Source organism: Apiospora hydei (assembly GCF_038363865.1).
Source record: "Apiospora hydei strain CBS 114990 chromosome Unknown utg000006l_segment0_segment0, whole genome shotgun sequence".
Taxonomy (NCBI): domain Eukaryota; kingdom Fungi; phylum Ascomycota; class Sordariomycetes; order Amphisphaeriales; family Apiosporaceae; genus Apiospora; species Apiospora hydei.
In genome coordinates this window covers 320,216-339,963 of record NW_027117365.1, presented here as the reverse complement: position 1 = coordinate 339,963, position 19,748 = coordinate 320,216, and the positions used below count along the sequence as shown (strand labels likewise).

The 19,748-nt window shown below is 48.0% G+C and overlaps 5 protein-coding genes across 5 annotated transcripts; 3 read left to right on the top strand and 2 right to left on the bottom strand.

Moving 5' to 3' along the window:
- Positions 1-605: 605 nt before the first annotated feature.
- PG997_007286 (uncharacterized protein) lies at positions 606-2,167 on the bottom strand (the record flags this gene model as incomplete). Its single annotated transcript, XM_066811601.1, has 2 exons — positions 606-1,335; positions 1,395-2,167. Coding segments are annotated over 2 exons (1,503 nt in total), but the record flags the coding sequence as incomplete, so codon positions are not given.
- Positions 2,168-9,935: 7,768 nt separating this feature from the next.
- Positions 9,936-11,626, top strand: PG997_007285 (uncharacterized protein; the record flags this gene model as incomplete). Its single annotated transcript, XM_066811600.1, has 2 exons — positions 9,936-10,247; positions 10,328-11,626. 2 exons carry the CDS (start codon positions 9,936-9,938, stop codon positions 11,624-11,626), a joined length of 1,611 nt encoding a protein of 536 aa, XP_066666942.1.
- A 494-nt stretch (positions 11,627-12,120) lies between these two features.
- Positions 12,121-12,963, top strand: PG997_007284 (uncharacterized protein; the record flags this gene model as incomplete). The annotated part of the gene is made up of 1 exon (XM_066811599.1): positions 12,121-12,963. The coding sequence occupies one exon, from the start codon at positions 12,121-12,123 to the stop codon at positions 12,961-12,963; it is 843 nt and encodes a 280-aa protein (XP_066666941.1).
- A 1,557-nt stretch (positions 12,964-14,520) lies between these two features.
- On the top strand, positions 14,521-15,332 carry PG997_007283 (uncharacterized protein; the record flags this gene model as incomplete). Its single annotated transcript, XM_066811598.1, has 2 exons — positions 14,521-14,829; positions 14,904-15,332. The coding sequence occupies 2 exons, from the start codon at positions 14,521-14,523 to the stop codon at positions 15,330-15,332; spliced, it is 738 nt and encodes a 245-aa protein (XP_066666940.1).
- A 222-nt stretch (positions 15,333-15,554) lies between these two features.
- PG997_007282 (uncharacterized protein) lies at positions 15,555-18,722 on the bottom strand (the record flags this gene model as incomplete). Its single annotated transcript, XM_066811597.1, has 7 exons — positions 15,555-16,317; positions 16,611-16,817; positions 16,899-17,281; positions 17,333-17,949; positions 18,012-18,230; positions 18,295-18,494; positions 18,556-18,722. The coding sequence occupies 7 exons, from the start codon at positions 18,720-18,722 to the stop codon at positions 15,555-15,557; spliced, it is 2,556 nt and encodes an 851-aa protein (XP_066666939.1).
- Between the last annotated feature and the right edge of the window lie 1,026 nt (positions 18,723-19,748).

The window sequence follows — 19,748 nt, the reverse complement described above, 5'->3', positions numbered from 1 at the left end:
CTAATAGCCCTATTAGGATCATTGCGATTATGCTTAGGAAACTAGGAATAACGGTCGACGAATATATACGAGCATACGAGACATCGGCCGGGCCGCCTACACCCCGAAACGGACACTTCTACCGATTGCCCCGCCGAAAGGTGCCTTTTCTACTATAGCTCTCGAGGCTGCTATCAAAAAAGTCGTTTAAGAAAACTATACAGAACTGGCGTATGTAACACAGCGATGTGAAGGTCGGCCACCGCCGATACCTGCCCTTATAACGATCTACGGTTGCGTAACGCAATATACATAAAGACGTATACTATTATATTATACTAGGCGGTGGCATTATAACAAACAATGCTAACCTTCCACAGTGTTGTCCTAGGGATCACGAATGCGAATGTTAATACAGACCCCACTCTCTTCACGATATACGACTCGTCTACGACTTCCCGAGACTACGAACTAACATGCGTAACATCCTTCATGTCCATCGAACTTGGTAGGATGGGGTTAAGTTTCTCGACGTAAGATTTAAATATAAAAGCCCATGCGAAGTTCTTCCTAACATATCGAAATACTTTGGTAGTCTCAAAATATAACATTTTCTCCCAAGGACATCAATCCACAATTTTGATTGAGGACCCCCATTCCAAACCGTTGATACCCCCCTCCGGTGATGTTCTGCAGCCGATAAATAATACGAAATACTGCAAGCCAGTATCCTTTGATACTGTTTTTGATGCTGGACTCTTCGCAAGTATCGCCACAGTCGACACTTGAAGGATCTCCTCACTTTCCTTGTCCAAACTAATGAAGCCTATATCAAGCCCGTTCCAGTCGTAGAGTTGGAATTGATATCCCATGTTGAGGTCTGCTACCGGACGACATCTGATGCCAGGGTTCGTAGCTTCCCAAATTGTAGTCTTTATAGTTCGCTCGTCAAACTGAAGGTCCCGAAAAGCGTCGTGCTTGCCGAAAGGGTCGTTCGGAAATTCGACATGTCCTGTGTAAGCCATCCAAGACCACGATGGGACTGGTGACTTGTATTCGATCTTCTCTGATGACTGCCCAATTGCTATGCGCCTAGTTGCTCTGCGCCAGAGGAGGGTTCTGTGAAGGTACCACTCGACGATACCATGGTGGATATGACATCCACTCAACACCTTTTCGATACGATTTAGCAATCCTGAAATGGCGATAGCTCTGTCTGATGGCTCCGAAATGCCGCGCTGAGAGTAATCTTCCAGCATTGACTTCAAGTAATCCCAGGTGGAACCGTATCCTGAGCTACGAAGTCGACTAGGGAATGCAGGGTCAAGCTGGAAGTATTTAGTAGTTTGGTAGTTACTAATAGACAATTAATTAGCTAGAAACCGATAATAGGAGGAGTTATATATAGGATTTACCTTTGAAGGAAAATGCCATCCCCAGCATAGATACCTTGACCGCATTCCCCGTACACCTGTGTACGGGTGAAGTGAATCGTCCGCGGCGAAAGAAACCTCTCTTGCATAACCCATGCCCTGCCGTTGAGGCGGGCTTTTTCGACATCCTTATCGAAATCCGCCACATTTGTCGAGACGTAAATAGTTTTCCCCTGGTCATCTTTAACATAGAGACTTTGGTTAGTCTCTTTTCCGGCGAGGAAGCCAGCCGTAGAGTTGCTAGCAGCGGTCGCCGCTATTGTGCAATATGCCGAAGCATAGACGTCTTCCATACGCTTCGACTCCCGTTCCCAGTCTTCCTTGTCATCTTGGATGATGCAGATTGAGTCGACCCAGAGATATGGAACTCGTAGCGCTTTCGTAACATTGATGGCGTCCCGCAAGGTCCTTGGCAGCTCGCTAAGCTTAAATCCTTTCATCCGTGATTCGACGTTGCTTCGTAACGTACGCCACTTTGGGTCATCAACCTGTTTCCCCCAGCAATGAGACAAAGCAAGGTATTGTTGCCTGACGACTTCGCCTGTCGCATCCTGGCGTAAGTCATCCAGGCGTAAGTCATTGGAGTTTTCAAAAGGTTTGACGTTGAGAAGGCGACTTGGGGGCTTAAGATTCCGGGCGTTATCCTGATGCGGCTCCGTACACCTATGGCTCTTGCTCTTGTCGCAATCTTGAAGCCACGCACGCATCTGTTGCGACCACGAATCGTGTATTGGCAAAAGAGTAAAGCTTTTGACGACTGGGAGGATTCTTCAGAAACTAAACATAATCAGATGGTCAGTACCCCGAGCGGTAAGCATGATGTTAGAGAAGAGACCTACCAGAGTAAACCCGCGAAATGGTATGTCGAGAAGGCTGCTGCACATGTATAACATGGTCGGTGTTTATTATGGTAACTGAACCGTTCTCTTTCAGATTCCTTATTCGTCTCAAGAGCATTTGGCACAGCGGACAAGGTTTTTCGCCAGTTATGAGTTGCGAGGCTTCCACACTGGCCCCAGGATAAATAAGTCCTCTGCATACAGCACAAGGCTTATTAGGGTAAGGTGAGACATTGTGTCGAGTAAGTGCGGGATCATGTTTGTAGTTCCACACATTAGGCTATAAAAATTCAAATATGAGTAGACAAACGAGGGAGTTCGAGGTCCTCTGGCAGTCACTTACAAGCTATTCCAACACACGCGCTCTCGTCAGTCTCGCCTCCCACAACTCGAGGTCCTCTGGCAGTCACTTACTTCCTATTCCAACACACGCGCTCTCGTCAGTCTCACCCATGACGTTCGAGGTCCTCTGGCAGTCACTTACATACTATTCCAACACACGCGCTCTCGTCAGTTTCGCCTCCCACAACTCGAGGTCCTCTGGCAGTCACTTACTTGCTATTCCAACACACGCGCTCTCGTCAGTCTCGGCTCCCACAACTCGAGGTCCTCTGGCAGTCACTTACTTCCTATTCCAACACACGCGCTCTCGTCAGTCTAGCCCATGACGTTCGAGGTCCTCTGGCAGTCACTTACACGCTATTCCAACACACGCGCTCTCGTCAGTCTCGCCTCCCACAACTCGAGGTCCTCTGGCAGTCACTTACACGCTATTCCAACACACGCGCTCTCGTCAGTCTCGCCCATGACGTTCGAGGTCCTCTGGCAGTCACTTACAAGCTATTCCAACACACGCGCTCTCGTCAGTCTCGGCTCCCACAACTCGAGGTCCTCTGGCAGTCACTTACTTGCTATTCCAACACACGCGCTCTCGTCAGTCTCGGCTCCCACAACTCGAGGTCCTCTGGCAGTCACTTACTTGCTATTCCAACACACGCGCTCTCGTCAGTCTCGGCTCCCACAACTCGAAGTCCTCTGGCAGTCACTTACAAGCTATTCCAACACACGCGCTCTCGTCAGTCTCGGCTCCCACAACTCGAGGTCCTCTGGCAGTCACTTACTTCCTATTCCAACACACGCGCTCTCGTCAGTCTCGCCTCCCACAACTCGAGGTCCTCTGGCAGTCACTTACATACTATTCCAACACACACGGTTCAATTAGCTTATGTGTTAGCGCATATATCTCTCCTTTTAAATAGCTAACCTCCTATTATCGAGTTAGTGAGATAAGCGCCAATACTAAGCAATTGTAACCCACGTTCTGCACCAAGTAATTAGCGCTGTCTCGTGACTCGATGGCAGACTGATACTATACCTCGAAAAGAGTATCACTAGGTCCCGGTCCTCTAACACCGTCGCCTGCCGAAGACCCTGTTGGTTGACTCATCTGGTGACGCCTGGATCCTCAGTGCCGTGTTGAGTGAGCTTCGTTGCGGCAGTTGTGGAGTGTTGTTAAATATCCACCTTCGTGAAGCGGAGGGTGGAGCGAGATAAAGGCGGGGTTGTAAAAGTTGGGGGGCTGCATTGACCCTGAAAATTGCTGACTAAGTAAGTAAGTGCCCCCTCATCGGAGCCTTGGCTGTCATTAAGGCTGAAATCGGCTCCGTACCATATCTGTCGAGGTTGGTCACTACGGTGTGAGAAGAAAATTTAGATGATTAAGTAAGTAAGTGCCCCCTCATCGGAGCCTTGGCTGTCATTAAGGCTGAAATCGGCTCCGTACCATATCTGTCGAGGTTGGTCACTACGGTGTGAGAAGAAAATTTAGATGATTAATACTGTATTGCGTGGACACCGTCGACCCTCGGGTCATCTTGGTACTTACCTGGTCGTAGTGGTATATGTAAGCGTTAAAAACGCATCCTTCCAGCGGGTTTATGGTACGCTGACAGGTACCTATGACTCACTAGGATGCACGGTGCATAAAGCCGCACAGTACTTTCAACATTTATTTTCCACATATCCCTTGCGGACGCTGAATCTGGATTTTACTGCCGACTGGATGCATACCCATCAACCCAAAGGGGTACACCCTAGGGCTATATACTAACCTATTTTGCTACTGCTAACTGGCCCGTGTCTCAGACTGCAGGCGCCGCTTCAGCTGCCGAGGATAGGATGCTGGACACTTGGAGAAGGGCCTTCAAGCTGGCCTGCCAGGATATGCTACTAACACGGGATCCCAAATAGGAACGTGCTGACGGTAATGGAGTGACCAACTGAAAATGGAGCATGCATGGGCTTTGGGTGACAAGGAAGCGATTCAAGAATGTACCGTAAATCAGCGTTAGTTGTTAGACGTGGGATTCGTTGTATTGATCAACTTGCACGGCTATGCTCCATCCTGCCTGTTGTGGTACATGAACCCGCTTGAGGGGCTGGCCCGGAACATCCTTATTCAAAACCTTCGAGGTACTCGCACCTTTCCATTTGACATTAGTTGCCCTTTCGGCTCCGCCGCCCGGGCGTTAATAAACTGTGTGTGTGTGTGTATCTTATTACCTGTACACTGCCCGTGATATTTAGATGCATTTATTTAAATATTAATTATAGCTAAATATAGCTTATTTTAATAGTGTTAATATACTATATATATTATTACGTTAACGTGGTTTACCACTACGCGACGCATATTACTTAGCGACGCATTTTTTCTATTTTTCGACCCTTTTATATAAATTAATTTAATTATAACGTTTAAAATTAATTAAAACTACTCGTTATCCGATTCCTCGCTTAATTTTATATTTTTTTATATGTTCGTGTATTATAACCTGTCTCGCCGTAAACACTACAGCGCCTTCCACCGGTCGCCCTCCGTTTCGACGAACCCCCATTTTTACCTTTATCGGGCGCTGAACGCTTCCCTTTACCTTTTCGTCCTATAGCTGTTGAGATTCTTTAATAGTAAGGGTTTTTTAAGCTGGACTCGCGATTTTTTAGCTCTCCGGCGCTTAAAAAGTATTAAATTAGCCTTTTTTAATATATATATTTTATCGCGTATAAAAGTTATTTTATAGGCTATTTTGGTTATATTTTTCGTTATTTAGTTTACCGTATTTAAAATCGGCGTCGGAGAGCTTTTTTAATAAGTAAACACCCTCTTTTTAATATAAGTAGAGTGTTTAGTTGTTTATTAGGGGTTAAACGGCGTTTAAGGGTCGTAGGTATTAACCGTCCCCGGACGGGATAGGTTAAGTGTAGGCGTCCGGAGACGTATATTTAATTTATTAATTACTTTATTAGGATTATAAGGGATTAAATTAAAAGCGCTAAATCCGGATTTAATGTTATTTTCCGTAAAAATAACGAAATGCGCGGCCTTAAAAGCGATAAAAAACTCGAGCTTCGTAATATAGTTTATCGGGGCCTTAATAAATAGCTCGATTTCTTTTAAATAAACACGTTTTAAAGCCGAATAAAGTGCTATATTAAATAGTTAAAGCAGGTGAGATAAATAGGGAGGTATACCGAGTATAATAATATTATTATTTTAGTAGTATACCTCGAATTCGGCCGAAATATAGCTTTCGTGGCTATCGATAATTAGGAGGCGGTGAGAACCTTTCGTTTACGTTTTAGTGTGTTTATCGAAGTGCTTAATTTAATTTAAGCTTGTCTCGTTATTAATTTAACTATTAAAAGTCGGCTTAATTATTTAATCGCCCGGTAAATCGGTTTCGCGGGATTAGTTCGCGAGGTGATATTAACCTTAAATAATTAAAAACAACGGAATATATTAGCTCTGCGAATTAATATATTTAATCGCCGTTGCCTATTCCCGATTATTAGGCTAAACCGATTTCGTTTTTCTACGCCGCTCGGCGCGTGTTACGACGAGTATTAACCCGATTATATTTATTATAAAGCCGGTTTCGTCGAAATTCTAAATATTTTCGTCGACGATCCCGTATTTCGCTTTTATATTCGCGATTAACGTAAACTAACCGGAAATAACTTTAAAATTTTCGTAAAAAGTTTTTTAATAATCGTACTAACGATTTATTTTAATTTTTAAGTTCGGGTTACGGTCGATAAAGCGCCTAACCTAGTGCTTGCCGACGCGGTCGCCGCCGCGCGACGCGGTGAAAAATTGGCCATATTTTTTACACTAACGAGATCGGGAGGCATCCCTCGGATATCCAGATTAATTATATACTTGCGAAGTACCTCTTTTTCAGTTAGATCTAATTTACGTCGTTTCGGTCGGATTTCGCGTTTTAAAGTTCGGCCGTAAATTCGATAACGTGGTTTACTATTAAGTCGGATATATCATTAAGTCGGACACTTTTTCCATATCTCGACACTTCCATATAAATTTATTTAATTATAACGCTTTAAATTAATTAAAATTACTCGCTATCCGATTCGCTACTTAATTCTATATCCTTCTTACACGTTCGCGCATTATAACCGGTTTCGCCGCAGTTGCCACAGCGCCTACCGCCCGTCGCGCGTCGTTTCGACGAGCCACTATTTTCGCCTTCGCCGGTCGGTGGACGCTTCCCCTTTGCCTTTTCGTCCTATAGCGCTTGAAATTCCTCAATAGTAAGGGCTCCTCTAAGCTGGACTCGTAATTTTTTAGCTTTCCGGCGCTTCGAAAGGGCTAAATTAGCATTTTAAAAAGTGCGGACCTGATTTTTTAATATAGTTACCTTATAGGCTATTCGGGTTATACCTTTCGCTATTTAATCTACCGTATTTAAAATTAACGTTAAAAAAACTTCTTTAATAGGTAAACACCCTCCTTTTAATATAAATAAAGTACCTAGTCGTTTATTACGGGTTAAACGGCGTCTAGGGGTTATACGTGTTTAAAGTCCCGGGTCGCGACTGCTCCGGTGTAGGCGTCCGAAGTTGCACATCCAGCTTACTTATCACTTTATCCGGATAGTGAAGTACTAAGCCGGATACGTTAAATCTAGATTTAATATTAACTTTTATAAAAACAGCAAAATATACGACCTTAAACGCGATAAAAAACTCAAGCTTCGTAATATAATTTATCGAAGCCTTAATAAATAGCTCGATTTTTTTCGAATAAGCACGTTTTAAAGGCGAATAAAGTGCTATATCGAGAGGTTAAAGTAAATGCAATAAATAAAGAGGCATACTAATAATAATAATATTATTATCCTGGTAATATGCCTCGAATTCGGCCGAAATATAACTCTCGTGGCCGTCGAGAATTAGGAAGCGGTAGCGACCTTTCATTTACGATCTAGTATATTTATCGAAATGCTTAATCCAGTCTAAACCTGTCTCGTTATCGGTCCATCCATTAAAAATCGGTTTAATTACCCAATCGCCCGGTAAGCCACTCTCGCGCGACCAATTCGCGAGATAATATTAACCCTAAACGATTAAAAAAGGCGGAATACATCAGCCTTACGAATTAATACATTTAATAGCCGTTAACTATTCCCGATTACTAGGCTGGACCGACTTCGCCTTCCTACGCCGATTAGCGCGTATTATAACGAATATTAACCCGATCATACCTATTATAAAGCCGGTCTCGTCGAAATTCTATATATCCTCGTTAACAATACCGTATTTAGCCTTAATATTAATAACCAGGCTAAACCAGCCGGAAATAACCTTCGGATTTTTACAAAAAGCCCTTTAATAATCGTACCAACGGTTTATTCTAGTTTTAAAGTCCGGGTTACGGTCGATAAAACGCCTGGCCCAGTGCTTGCCGACGCGGTCGCCGCCGCGCGACGCGATAAGGAGATTAGCTATATTTTCCACACCAGCCATTTTTAAAGGCATCCCTCGGGTATCCAGATTAATTATATACTTACGAAACACCTCCTTTTTAATCGTATTTAATTTATACTTTAAATATCGGATTTCGCGTCGTGCGGTTCGGCCGTAAAGTCGGTCGCTAAAGGTGAATAATAAAACGACGTAGTGTTTCGCCGCAGCTCTTTAACTAATTCGGGTTAGACCGTTTCGTAACGCTTAAATTATTAAGGTTATCCGCTTTTCTTAAAATAGATAAGGCATTATGGTTATAAAATTATTACGCGTTAAAGTTTAATTAAATAGGTCGGTAATAAAAGTGTCCGACTTAATAATATATCCGACTTAATAGTAAACCACGTTAATGAAAGTGTATAAATAAAATTTATTATTACTTATAAAGTAGTAAGAATAAAGGTTTATTATATTAACGACTAAATAAATCCCTTAATTATTTATATACTTTGTTTAACACGCTTAAATTAATAGTAATATATAATATAAATTATAAGTGTAAGTAAGTAACGTATTAATTAAGTATATAAAGAACACTAAAAACCTAATTAACGGGCTTATAAAGCCGCTCTTAATTAATAAGTTTAAGGACTTTATTAAGTTAATTATATTAAATAATAAACTAGAAGCGTTTAAAAACGCTTAAAAAAAGCACGATAGTATACTTTACGGCCCTTAATAAGGCCGTATAAAAATAAGGGACTACGATCCGATTATTAAGCACGAGAGCTGTTAAATATATTATAGCGTGCCGTTAAAAAAGCGTGTAAATAATTAATCTAATATAGTAATACGCTATAACACGGTTTAGCCCGAGATAAAAGTATATTAAGGTTTAAAAGGCTTTATATCCTTTATATAATAAGCGTATATTTAAAAAGAATAAATTAATATACGCTTAAACATTAAGGACTTATATATATAACATAAGAAAGACCCGATAAATAAATGCTAAAATTAAGGCTTTAAACCCTCGCCTCTTAGGACTTACTACGAGATTAAATGCTTATAATAAAATAAATACATTTTAAAGTAACTATTTTAAAAGGGTTAAGAGTTACGTTACTATCTTTAAATATAATAAAAACGGTAGCTTTAATAATTTAAAACTAAGTACTATATTTCGTTAACGGATAATATTAATACTATACCGAGGTATACGTATATTCGGGCTTTTAATATATTTTTAACCGAGGTGGATAATACTATAATATTTAGTTATAAAGTACATATCTATGCTTATCGTAAAACGCTCCTTCCATAGAAGGTTATGATTAGTGCGGAACGCCCGAAAGTAGCCTTTTTCAGCTGCTGGGAAATTTCGGTGTCGCCTTCCCCATACGATCTTTCATACCTATAAGTCCACTTTCGAATACGAGATCCAGTATTGGATGCTAGAGCATTTTGTCTAATCTCGGAAAGCTGCTCAGGGGACTCAGGCTCAGCTTAGGTTCGCTCAGCCGGCTTTGTTATGAGCTCCCTCAAAGCAACGCGCTGCTTAGGTCCAATAACGAAAACGGAAGTAGAGAAATACAGATTGACGTGGTATAATGGGCTGTTACAGAAACCTTTGCCTTAGTCTTCTGATGGGGTGGCTTATGCACACTCGAACCAACTGCCGTTCCCTGCTTCTGCATATTCGTTGTCCAATCGGAAGCAGCAAATGGAAGTTATCCGCGCCACAGGTCCTCCCGAAACATCGGGTAATTATAGCGCTTGAGCAACCGCGGGCGTAGCACTGCATTATTAAGGCTGTGTGGTGATATTGCCAGTTGAGCGGCAGGATTCGGACTTGAAAGAAGCACCTGCGTAATGCAGTTATGGCCTTCTCTATAACCAAACCACCATCCTTTCAGTCGCAATGGAACCTCTGATAGAGCAACCAACCAAGTCCACTACTGAAAGCAAACGAGAGACCTGGAAACACCGTTGTACCTGCTCTCGTGAATGCTCCAGGACAGACTGGTGGCTAGAGATCGGAAGTTCTTTTTTCTCGGTACTATGCCTGCTGGGCATGGTGATCCTACTCTCCCGCATACAGGACCAACCGCTCTCGTCGTGGTACTTGGCCGTGTCGCCCAACGCCTTCATCTCCGTCCTATCTACCGCGTCGAAAGCTTGTCTCATACAGCCGGCGTCCGAGTGCATCAGCCAGTTGAAATGGCTGCACCTTGTCGAATCTGAAAGGGCGGATAGGCATGCAAAGCCCCGAGCCACTTGATGATGTTGCCGAGAGCGATCGGGAGCTGACAGGCGTGCAGACTCACAAAACTTCAGGAGTTCGATAACGCCAGCAGGGGACCACTGGGCTCGTTTCAGTTCTTCTGCAAGAGGCCGACCAAGTCCTTGCTGCCCTACCTCGGCTGCGTGATATTCTTGGCGGCCATTGCGGCAGATTCCTTCGCACAGCAGATCCTCAGCTTCAAGACAAAGTTGATCGTCGCAAACGGTGTGTATTCCGAGCTCAGAACGTCACAGTTCGCCTACGAATGGGACTATGGTGCGATAGCTCAAGTGCAAAGGACCGTGAAGCTATCACTCTATGGCGAACCTCAGCTGCTAGATCTAACCTGTCCCGGATCCGTCTGCCGATATCCCTCATTTGCGTCCATAGGCGTCACCAGCGAATGCAAAGATGTTACTGCATCTTCCGAGGGAAACTGCACCACACCAGCCGTGGACCCTCAGTACCCTGGCCATGAGCACTGCAACTTTACTACACCCGGTGGTTTTCAGCTCCAAGCAACTCAGCTACATATAGGCGACGAAACGTCGTCACTTGATATGACGGGATCTTCTGCCGCAACAGAAAGCCCGAGACTTAACGAGGTCTTACTCGAGTTTGGGATACTCCAAGTCCCGGTCACATCCCTCAAGTTGAGAGACCGCACGCGAATTTACGAGTGCGCGATCAAATTGTGCGCTGTAGAGTATTCCGACTGGTACATTACTCGCGAGACGATCCACCCTGGCCTCATGAAGGCATACCCGATGAACAACATCACTCGGCTGGAGGATATGCTCCAGGGCGAAGACATGATGGAGTTCACCATACCGGACCCGGAATTTTCCTACGACAGGACCTACGGCATGACCATCGACAACATCGCAACTCTCAACATGATCCTGGAGAAAAGCTTAATCTCCACGCTCCAAGGCCAAGTGCTCGACTCGCCCGCCACCCCTCTCTTCCAGAGCCGCGACGTCCCCGCGACGGTGGCGAATGTCTCGGCCGCCCTCTCTTACCGTATGTTGGGCGGGCCCAACGCGACCGTGACGCCCGTCCCCGTCCTGGACGACGTCCTCGTGATCACGGTGCGCTGGGCGTGGATCTCGCTGCCGGCCGGCCTGGTGGTCGCCGCGTGCCTGTTCCTCCTGGTCGTCATCTACCGGACCCATCGCGCGGAGCACCTGGTCTGGAAGTCCTCGTTGACCCCGCTCCTGCTGTCGCAAGAGTCCTATCCCGTCTTGAGGGCGGGTCAGCAGCCGCTCTGGACCCAGTCCTACCTGCAGGCGAGAACGGCGGTGATAGTGAACCATCTTACCAAGTGAGAGAAGCGTGGTCGTTGTTCGCTGCCGTCATCAGCTGCATCGATGTGGGACTCATCTTTCAAACAAGTATCGGGCTGGTTTAGCATGGCGGCGTGCATAAGCGAGCCTGGCTCAAATAGGGGTATGATGAAGATCGCGTTCTTGTCAGTCTTGTCAGTTGCTTGCAGCTGGTCGTCAGCAGGATGGGCCAGATGCGAAGTCAGCACAGCCAATCTGTGAAGTCTATCTCCAGATTGCGGGGCATCCGAAGTCATAGATCATGCGAGCTGAAGGTTTGTGGCATCCTGCTAGTCGCTCAGGGTAAAGTCTAACATGTATGATGATGCAACCTTTCCAAGTACGCGGGCCCTTTGAGTAGCTAAAATCAACGACACTTGAACTCAATCTTGATTATTTGCAAGTCGGTCAACATTGACTTACCTTCCACCCAGAAAACATAAGCGTTCGATAGGCACCTATCAAGACATCCAACACGTCAAACCCAACAACTCGGCATGTCGACCGAAAGCACCAAGCCATCCCAATACGACTCCATCGGGGCACAGTATGATGCGATCAAGTCTCTCCCCATCATCAAAGAAGTAGAGACAGCCAATTTCCGTAAGTATGCTGTCGAGCTCCTCGCAAGCGGCAAGTCTAGGGTCCTGGATCTCGCATGCGGCACCGGCTTCTGCAGCGAGAAGCTCCTGGAGTGGGGCGCCGCCTCGATGACCGGCGTCGACATCAGCCGGAACATGATCGAGGTGGCGCGGGCCAAGGCGGAGCAGAGCGGCAAAGACGCCGACGGGCGTCTCCAGTACCAGGTCGGCGACGTCCTGAACCTCGGCATCGTGGACGGCGGCGAGTACGACATGGTGACGGGGGTCTGGCTACTCAACTACGCGTCCTCCCGGGAGGAGCTGACGCAGATGTACCGGGGGATCCGCGCCAACCTCAAGCCAAGCGGGCACTTCTTCGGCGTCTGCGAGGAACCCCAAGAAGACCTCGATACCTTCGTACGGCAGCGCCAGCTCTTCCTCGGAGGCAACCGGCGCCTCTTCGGGCTCGAGACCGAGTACACGGAGCGGCTCGCCTCGGGCAACGGCTACGTCATGGAGACGTGGGCCCACGTCGACCCGCCCTTCACCATGAGGACGTACCACCTCCGGAAGAGCATCATAATAGAAGCGGCGCGGGCGGCGGGCCTGGAGGGCCACTGCGAGATGAGGAGGATGGAGGTCCCGGAAGAGGTGTACGTGAAGGACAAGGACTACTGGGCGCTGTACGACAGCTTTACGCCGAAGTTCTCGACTATTTTCATTGCGGTGGAGCGTGCTGAGAGCACGCGACCGTTTTAAATACTCGCACATGGCTGTTATTCGCCAACACACAATTTGCGAGCTATGCATGCCTCAATATCTTCCGCTATCTGGCAATTGAGCTGGGTAAGACTTACATCATGCGAGTCGAACTTGAGTCACGCCATAATTCTCTGCCAAGGCGAATGGGTGTTGTGAATGCATGCACTCTGAGCGAGTAAGGTGACTCTCGAAACGGTCATGTCTTACCCTTAATCACATCGCCATGTTGGACGGACTGCTGTCACCCTACCATCGCGTTCCCGAAACAAAAGACTGGATAGCGTGTCAATAATAGTAGAATCTCCCCAGTTCGTCTCAACTTGATGGCAAACCCAAGCGTTGATCATGGGTCATTGATCGCCCGATCGTCGTCAGGGACTTGGAACTTTCGGGCTGCGACTCGAGTTGCCCTGCTCGGCCTGGCACCTGGTGCATGCGCCACGCATGAAAAAAAAAAAAAGAACACTCCGAATGTAGGTGAAGGCCAGGATATGCCATCTCACATATCGATCCTCCCTGCCGGGATCTGACAGCGTTACATCCCGCCAAGACTATGATCCCCACCAGCGCCCCATGCCCGTCTAATCAAATCCCCGAGAGAGACCTCCTCCGCTGCCAACGCTGTTTCATCACGTACCGTCCTGCGCCCGTCCAAGCTCTCCTGCAATTTATCCGAGGTGCTGATATTAACCACGCTCCCACGCCGGCGGGCGATGAACGGGGCAATTCAATGCCACGTATGGGCAGGATGCAATAACATCACTGTGACTATATAATGCTACCATGGGTTCTAAACGGTTGCAACATTCGAGGATGAACCTTCTGTCAATGGGCCATGCGCAGTCGGGTAAATCACAAAAGCGGCTGGTAAAGTGATGGCGCTTCCGGAACGGCTGTCACGGACGTCGAGAACAATCTTCTCTGGGGCTGCCCGGGATATCGCCACGGGAGGATGATAGCAGTGGACAATGACTGGAGGACTTCTCAGGTACACCTCAGGGGACGGGCGGTCCGAAATGGAACAAGACAGACGCGGGCGTGGTGACAATCCATAGAACGCGCAATCTAGGATCGCCAATCGGGTAAGATACACCCAAGCGTCGGCACTTCTTCACCGAGTCTCGCTAATCACGACCGGGTAGCACTTTTCCCCTTTCTGAGTTACTCGAGAGAAACATGGACGAATTGGGGCGATGCTTGCCCGAATGGATGCGGAGCCAAGGATTGTAGGGATCACCGTCCATTTTTAGTGTTGCTGGTCTTGGCAGCATTGCAACTTGGGCCCCACGATCGAACGGTGCTGGGCTTGGCAATAAACGACATCGTATAGCAAGTCACAAGCGAAGCGTTGGCGATGTTCAGAAAAGATATAAATGGCCCAGTCTCGTCAGTTTGAAACTTACTTCCATTCATTCCCCATCGCATCCTGCCTTCTGACCCTGACAGACTTGTGATACCCTCACTGCTGCGCCACTGCCATCCATTCCTTCCTCCTCACCCCTTTACCTTCGCTACAAAACCCCCAAGCTTTTACACACCTAATCACCACTCACCATGAAGAACCTCTCGGTCCTCGCCCTCGCGGCCCTGTCCCCGGCCCTGACGCTGGCGCACTACCACTTCCCCCACCTCATCATCAACAACCAGGTGACGGGCGCCCACGAGTACGTGCGCGAGCACGACAACGGCTACATGCCCTCGTGGGACGACGGCCGCTTCCTCGACAGCAACGACCTGCGCTGCAACAAGGGCTCCGAGAACCACCGCACCCAGCCCAAGACGGCCAAGGTCGTCGCCGGCAAGGACGTCGTCGGCTTCGCCACCAACGTCCAGGCCGAGATCCAGCACCCGGGGCCTCTTCAGGTACGTCTTTATCCTAACCCCTTCCTCACCCCTTATGCTCGCAAAGATGAAACATTGCTGACAATCCCTCCCAGATCTACATGTCCAAAGCCCCCGGCGACGTCCGCGACTACGACGGCTCGGGCGAGTGGTTCAAGGTGTACCAGCTGGGCCACCGGGACGGCTCGACCGAGGACAAGGCGTGGCTGTCGTGGGGCCAGAAGCAGTTCAAGTTCGCGCTGCCCGCCGAGATCCCCGCGGGCCAGTACCTGATGCGCATCGAGCACATCGCCACGCACCAGCCCTACAAGGGCCGCGAGTTCTTCCTGCAGTGCGCCCACCTCCAGGTCGAGAGCAGCTACACGGGCGCCAAGCCGGCCAACACGTTCAAGATCCCCGGCGTCTACAAGCGCGACCAGGCCTTCTTCCAGTACGACAGCTGGGCCAAGCCGCAGCCCAAGACGTGCCCCATGCCGGGGCCGGCGATGTGGCCGAACAACAACAACTTCAATAAGATGTTGTGAGTAGCTGGATAGTCATGAAGAGACAGATGTTTGGCGGCACGGTAGGATGGGGGTGCAGGTGTGACTGCCTGTTTGCCAGAAGGAGACTGCAGTGAACTACCAATTGTACATAGTCCTGAAATCATATTGGCAATAGTATATAGTCTACCTTTTATTCAAGAATGTCGCTGAAAACCATGGATCTCAATGAGCCGAACCCTCCTCATCCCTATCCAGACTGCATCAATCCAGCTCCGGACGGTCCGGAATTCTATCCAAACCTTCTACACGTTCCTCGAAAAATCTAAACACCCCTAGGCGGCGGTGGCGTCTTGCAACCTGAACAGCTCCATCAACCTCGGTGAAGACCTGGCAAGCACTCCTGGTCCCAAAGTCGTAGAGCAGTTGAGTGATTTCCAAGTCACCCATCGCGGCTGCAAGGTCCAAATGTGACCATGTTATCTCTGGTATCAAATTCCAAACCGACCGATTTGTGTCACCATCCCTGACTGTAACATTGATAGCCGCTCCATGCGCGATGAGAAGAGACATGATGTTCAGATGGCCAGCGGCAATAGCATAACACAAACTTGTTGGCACCCCAAGTTCTGATCCCGCATCCACCTGTGCCCCCAAGTCCAATAATGTCTCAAGGAAAGGCAACGGTGCGCCACTAATGCACGCAAAATGAAGCGCAGTGTATCCTTTGCCACTCCAACCGCTGAGGTCATAACTGATTGCCGCATTGACATCTGCCCCTCGACGAATGAACCCGAGTGCCATGTCAAACGCTTGTCTGAAATTGCTTGCATTAAAGGGGTTATCGGATTGTCTTGGCCTTTCAAATCTAGATCGTACCCAGCATCCACCGCCTCGAAGATCAAAGAATCGTGTGCTATGGTTTGGAGAAGCAGCACAATCAAATTGGTCCCGCATCTTTGCGTTTTGGCTGGCCATGCTGTACCATGTTCCAGCATCAAGCGATACAAGCTCAAGTTCTCTTCCCCTGAGAACATGAGATAAGGTACTGTGAACGGAGCTTCAAGGAGATATTCCGCATCACAAGTAGCTGGGTTTATGCCACTGTCTAGTAGCAATTTCACAATCCTTTTTCTGTCCCGCGATTGATACTGTAAAGCATCGCACAACAGCTTTGAGCCATCATTGTCGTATTGCGCAGAATGGACCCCAAGTCCGTGTTGTAACAACATTTCCACAGTGGAGAGAGGGCAGTGGCATTGAATCGCCAGCTGCAACAGGCTCAATCCACCAATGGTCCTGCCGAACGGGATACCATACAACTTGAATATTTCCAAAAGCCGTATAATAAGCTGTTTGCGACGTATCGTAGATTCGAACAAAGCGGCTTGAACAACCTCACTGTCTCCAAATCTTTGTGGATTGAGGCCGAACGTCTCAAGCAGCTTAATGGTGACAATCCACGAATCCTCTGTCTCCTGGGACAATACACTGATGAAGCTTTCATGGCAGTGAAGCGAAGCATGCCTATGATATAGTATCTTCACTGCTTCCAAATTACAACACGAAATCGCGCGCTGTATTGGATTCCAGGATTTTGGAGACGACCGGGGGCCGGCGAGCTTATTTCTACCCAGAGACGGGGCGTTCGGGTCAACGCCGTAATCCAGGAGGCAATCGAGGACCTCACAACAGCCACACGCAGTTGTCTGCGACAGAGTGATTTCCAGGAGCACTGCTCTGACCTCAATTGTCGGACACGGAGTCGTTTCCATGTAATGCTTCAATGAGGCACATCCACCCGAAGCAGCCCTGTAGATGCCGGAGGCCGTTACAGTCTCGTCATCTCTCAAACTGAATTCTTCAAGTAGTGATGGTTGAAAACGACCTTCGAGGCCCTTCACCCATGCAAAGTCTCTGGCAAGTACCGGCCAATGAGGTCCGTCCCAATATATTCCATCGTCCAATACAGGAGCTGCGGTCGCACCACTCTGGAGCAGATATCTCAAGCATGCGATTTCATGGGGTCCTTCTCCACGTACGACGTGTTGGAGGCAGTGTTGCTGCTCCTTAGCAGGCAGCTCAGAAAAATGGTAGCCTAGACTGGCCAGGATCTTCATCATATCAATATCGAGGTATCGTGCTGCGGCATCCCAGAGAGTGTGCGCGGAAGGTCTTTTATCATTTGAAACCCATTGGCTCTCTATCACCTCGCGCGTAGAGCTTAGTAATGATTGGTTCAAAAACCTTTCGTCCATATCGCAGTAGCAATGGCAGCATATGTCGAGACAAAATCGGGCCCACTGTCTATTTGTGACCCTGAGACCGACTTCGGTCAGAGATTTGAAGGCGTCAAGGTTCCTGAATTTCCATGCGACCTGGAGAATTGTTGACCACAACTCAAGTAACGTCGGCGTGTTCGTGGAAAATATGGCCTGTAGGAAGCGGAGATCGGCAATCTTTCTAATCCAATTGAGCAATGGGAGGGGCTCTGGGAATCCGAAATATGAGCCTCTAGACATCGAGAAACATGCGTATGATAATATATCCAAGGAGCTGCTTGTTCCAAGTTTGGAGGGAGATGGATACATCTGATACATCTGCGATAGAGAGGCAAAAGACTGTCGTAGGACATTATCCGTAACGAAGTGTGACTCGACTATTTTATCATTAGTACCTGCCTGAGAGTTTGTTTGGGGATTTCAACAGTTGAAGACTCACGGCTGAGAATAAGTCGGTGCATGGTTTGGTTGAAGGGTGAGTTCTTACGCACTTCAAGGATCCACTCGGGCAGCATATCCCTCATGAAAGCCACACCTGATGATGAAGCTAGCGGTAGATCCGACATATTCACGCGTCTTTGCAGGGCTCGAGATGCAAAGGGTTCGTCAGGTGGTGGTGTCCTGATCAAGATATCTCGAGGCAGTTCGGGGCTGTCAGCTGTGCTTGAGTTAGAACAGTGGCTTAAGTTCATGGGATGCCGATGGATAGATCAGGGACGCACCAAGTAGTGTTACCTGTCTAGGCACGTTCTTCTCGACACGCCTGATCGGTATCTTTGCCCCGCAAAGGTCGATGGCATGGTTGTTTTTCCCGAGTCTCCGTCTTTTGGCGAGGCTTTGGCCGATGGGTACCCAGTCAGCTTTGCTGAGGTTCTTGCGGAAGCCAAAGTGCCTCAGGAGAACATGCTCCCACATATTATTACTAAATTTGTGCGGGAAACAAGTCAGATATCGTGACATTAAGTGGACGGGACGGTACATACTCGAACTCTGGAAACGCATGACGTGCTTCCATCAATCGCTTGGTTTCACGAAGGCCCTTCTTTTCTACAAGATAGATCTCGTAGATTCGGTCTCTGTTGGCGTCCCAGACGGTGTAGTCCCGTGGCTGCCACTCCAAGCTTGGACGCGATGGAGGCAAGGCAGCCATCGTGGATATGGAGTCTCCTGGGAGGCGAAATATATGACGGGCCAGTGACCGGTGATGCTGTGACAGAGGTCGAGATAATGTAGGTACCCGGGGACGGGGAGTGTTCGTTGGTGTTGATAAAGGAAAGGCGTGACAGCGATGATGGGGGAAAAAGGATTGGCGCAAACAAGGCAAAGGGAGTCGGTGTTAATGTGCTAGCAGGTGACGGGTGGTGGCGTACACGGCCGTACCCCCCGCTACGATTTATTGGCAGTACGGAGGCGCGAAGCACTGGAGTGTTGCTGGTGGTTTGAAGTTTTGAGATGCAAGTTGTGGAAGTTGAAGAGATTGATGGATGGATGAGAGGATCATCATTTGGGACTTGAAGAAGAATTCCCGGCCTGATATACCCGTTGGCAGATGAGTGTAGGGACGATCAAATGCTAGAGGCATGACAGAGACCCAGGAATTGAGCCAGGCTTGAGTGATGCCCGAGAATGCCCCGCCCCTGTGTCACCACCAAAATCGGACCAATTGACGATGGCAGCATCGTAGGCATCAAGCCTCGAAGCCATGCATGCATCAGCGCGTCCTAGATTGTGGGCCCCTTGCCGAAATCTGGCCAACCACCCCTTTTCGGATACGCAACTGTTCAACGCAGGCGTCATTGGGATCGGCATCTAGATCAACGCTGGCCAGTCACTAGAACGAGGCCACACTTGGTGGCGGTCTCACCGAAACCAGGCCTAGAATGTAGGCCTCGACTTTCCGTGGGATGAACATTGGGGAAAACAAGACACGACATGACCACTGGTGGTGCCCGTGATGCTACCAATGGTGATGCCAATGGTGATGACAGAAACGGTGTTCCACTGGACATTGAATATTAATCACCCTGTTTACACAGTCAGGTGAGCGGAGTAAGCGAGCAGTCAGTGTTTCTTTTTGTGGAATGGGAAGAACTTGATGTGTTACGCTCAAGAGGCTTTTTCGCAGTAAAGAATTCGGCTGCCAACACCGCCACAGCGCGTGCCTGGCTGGTGGCCA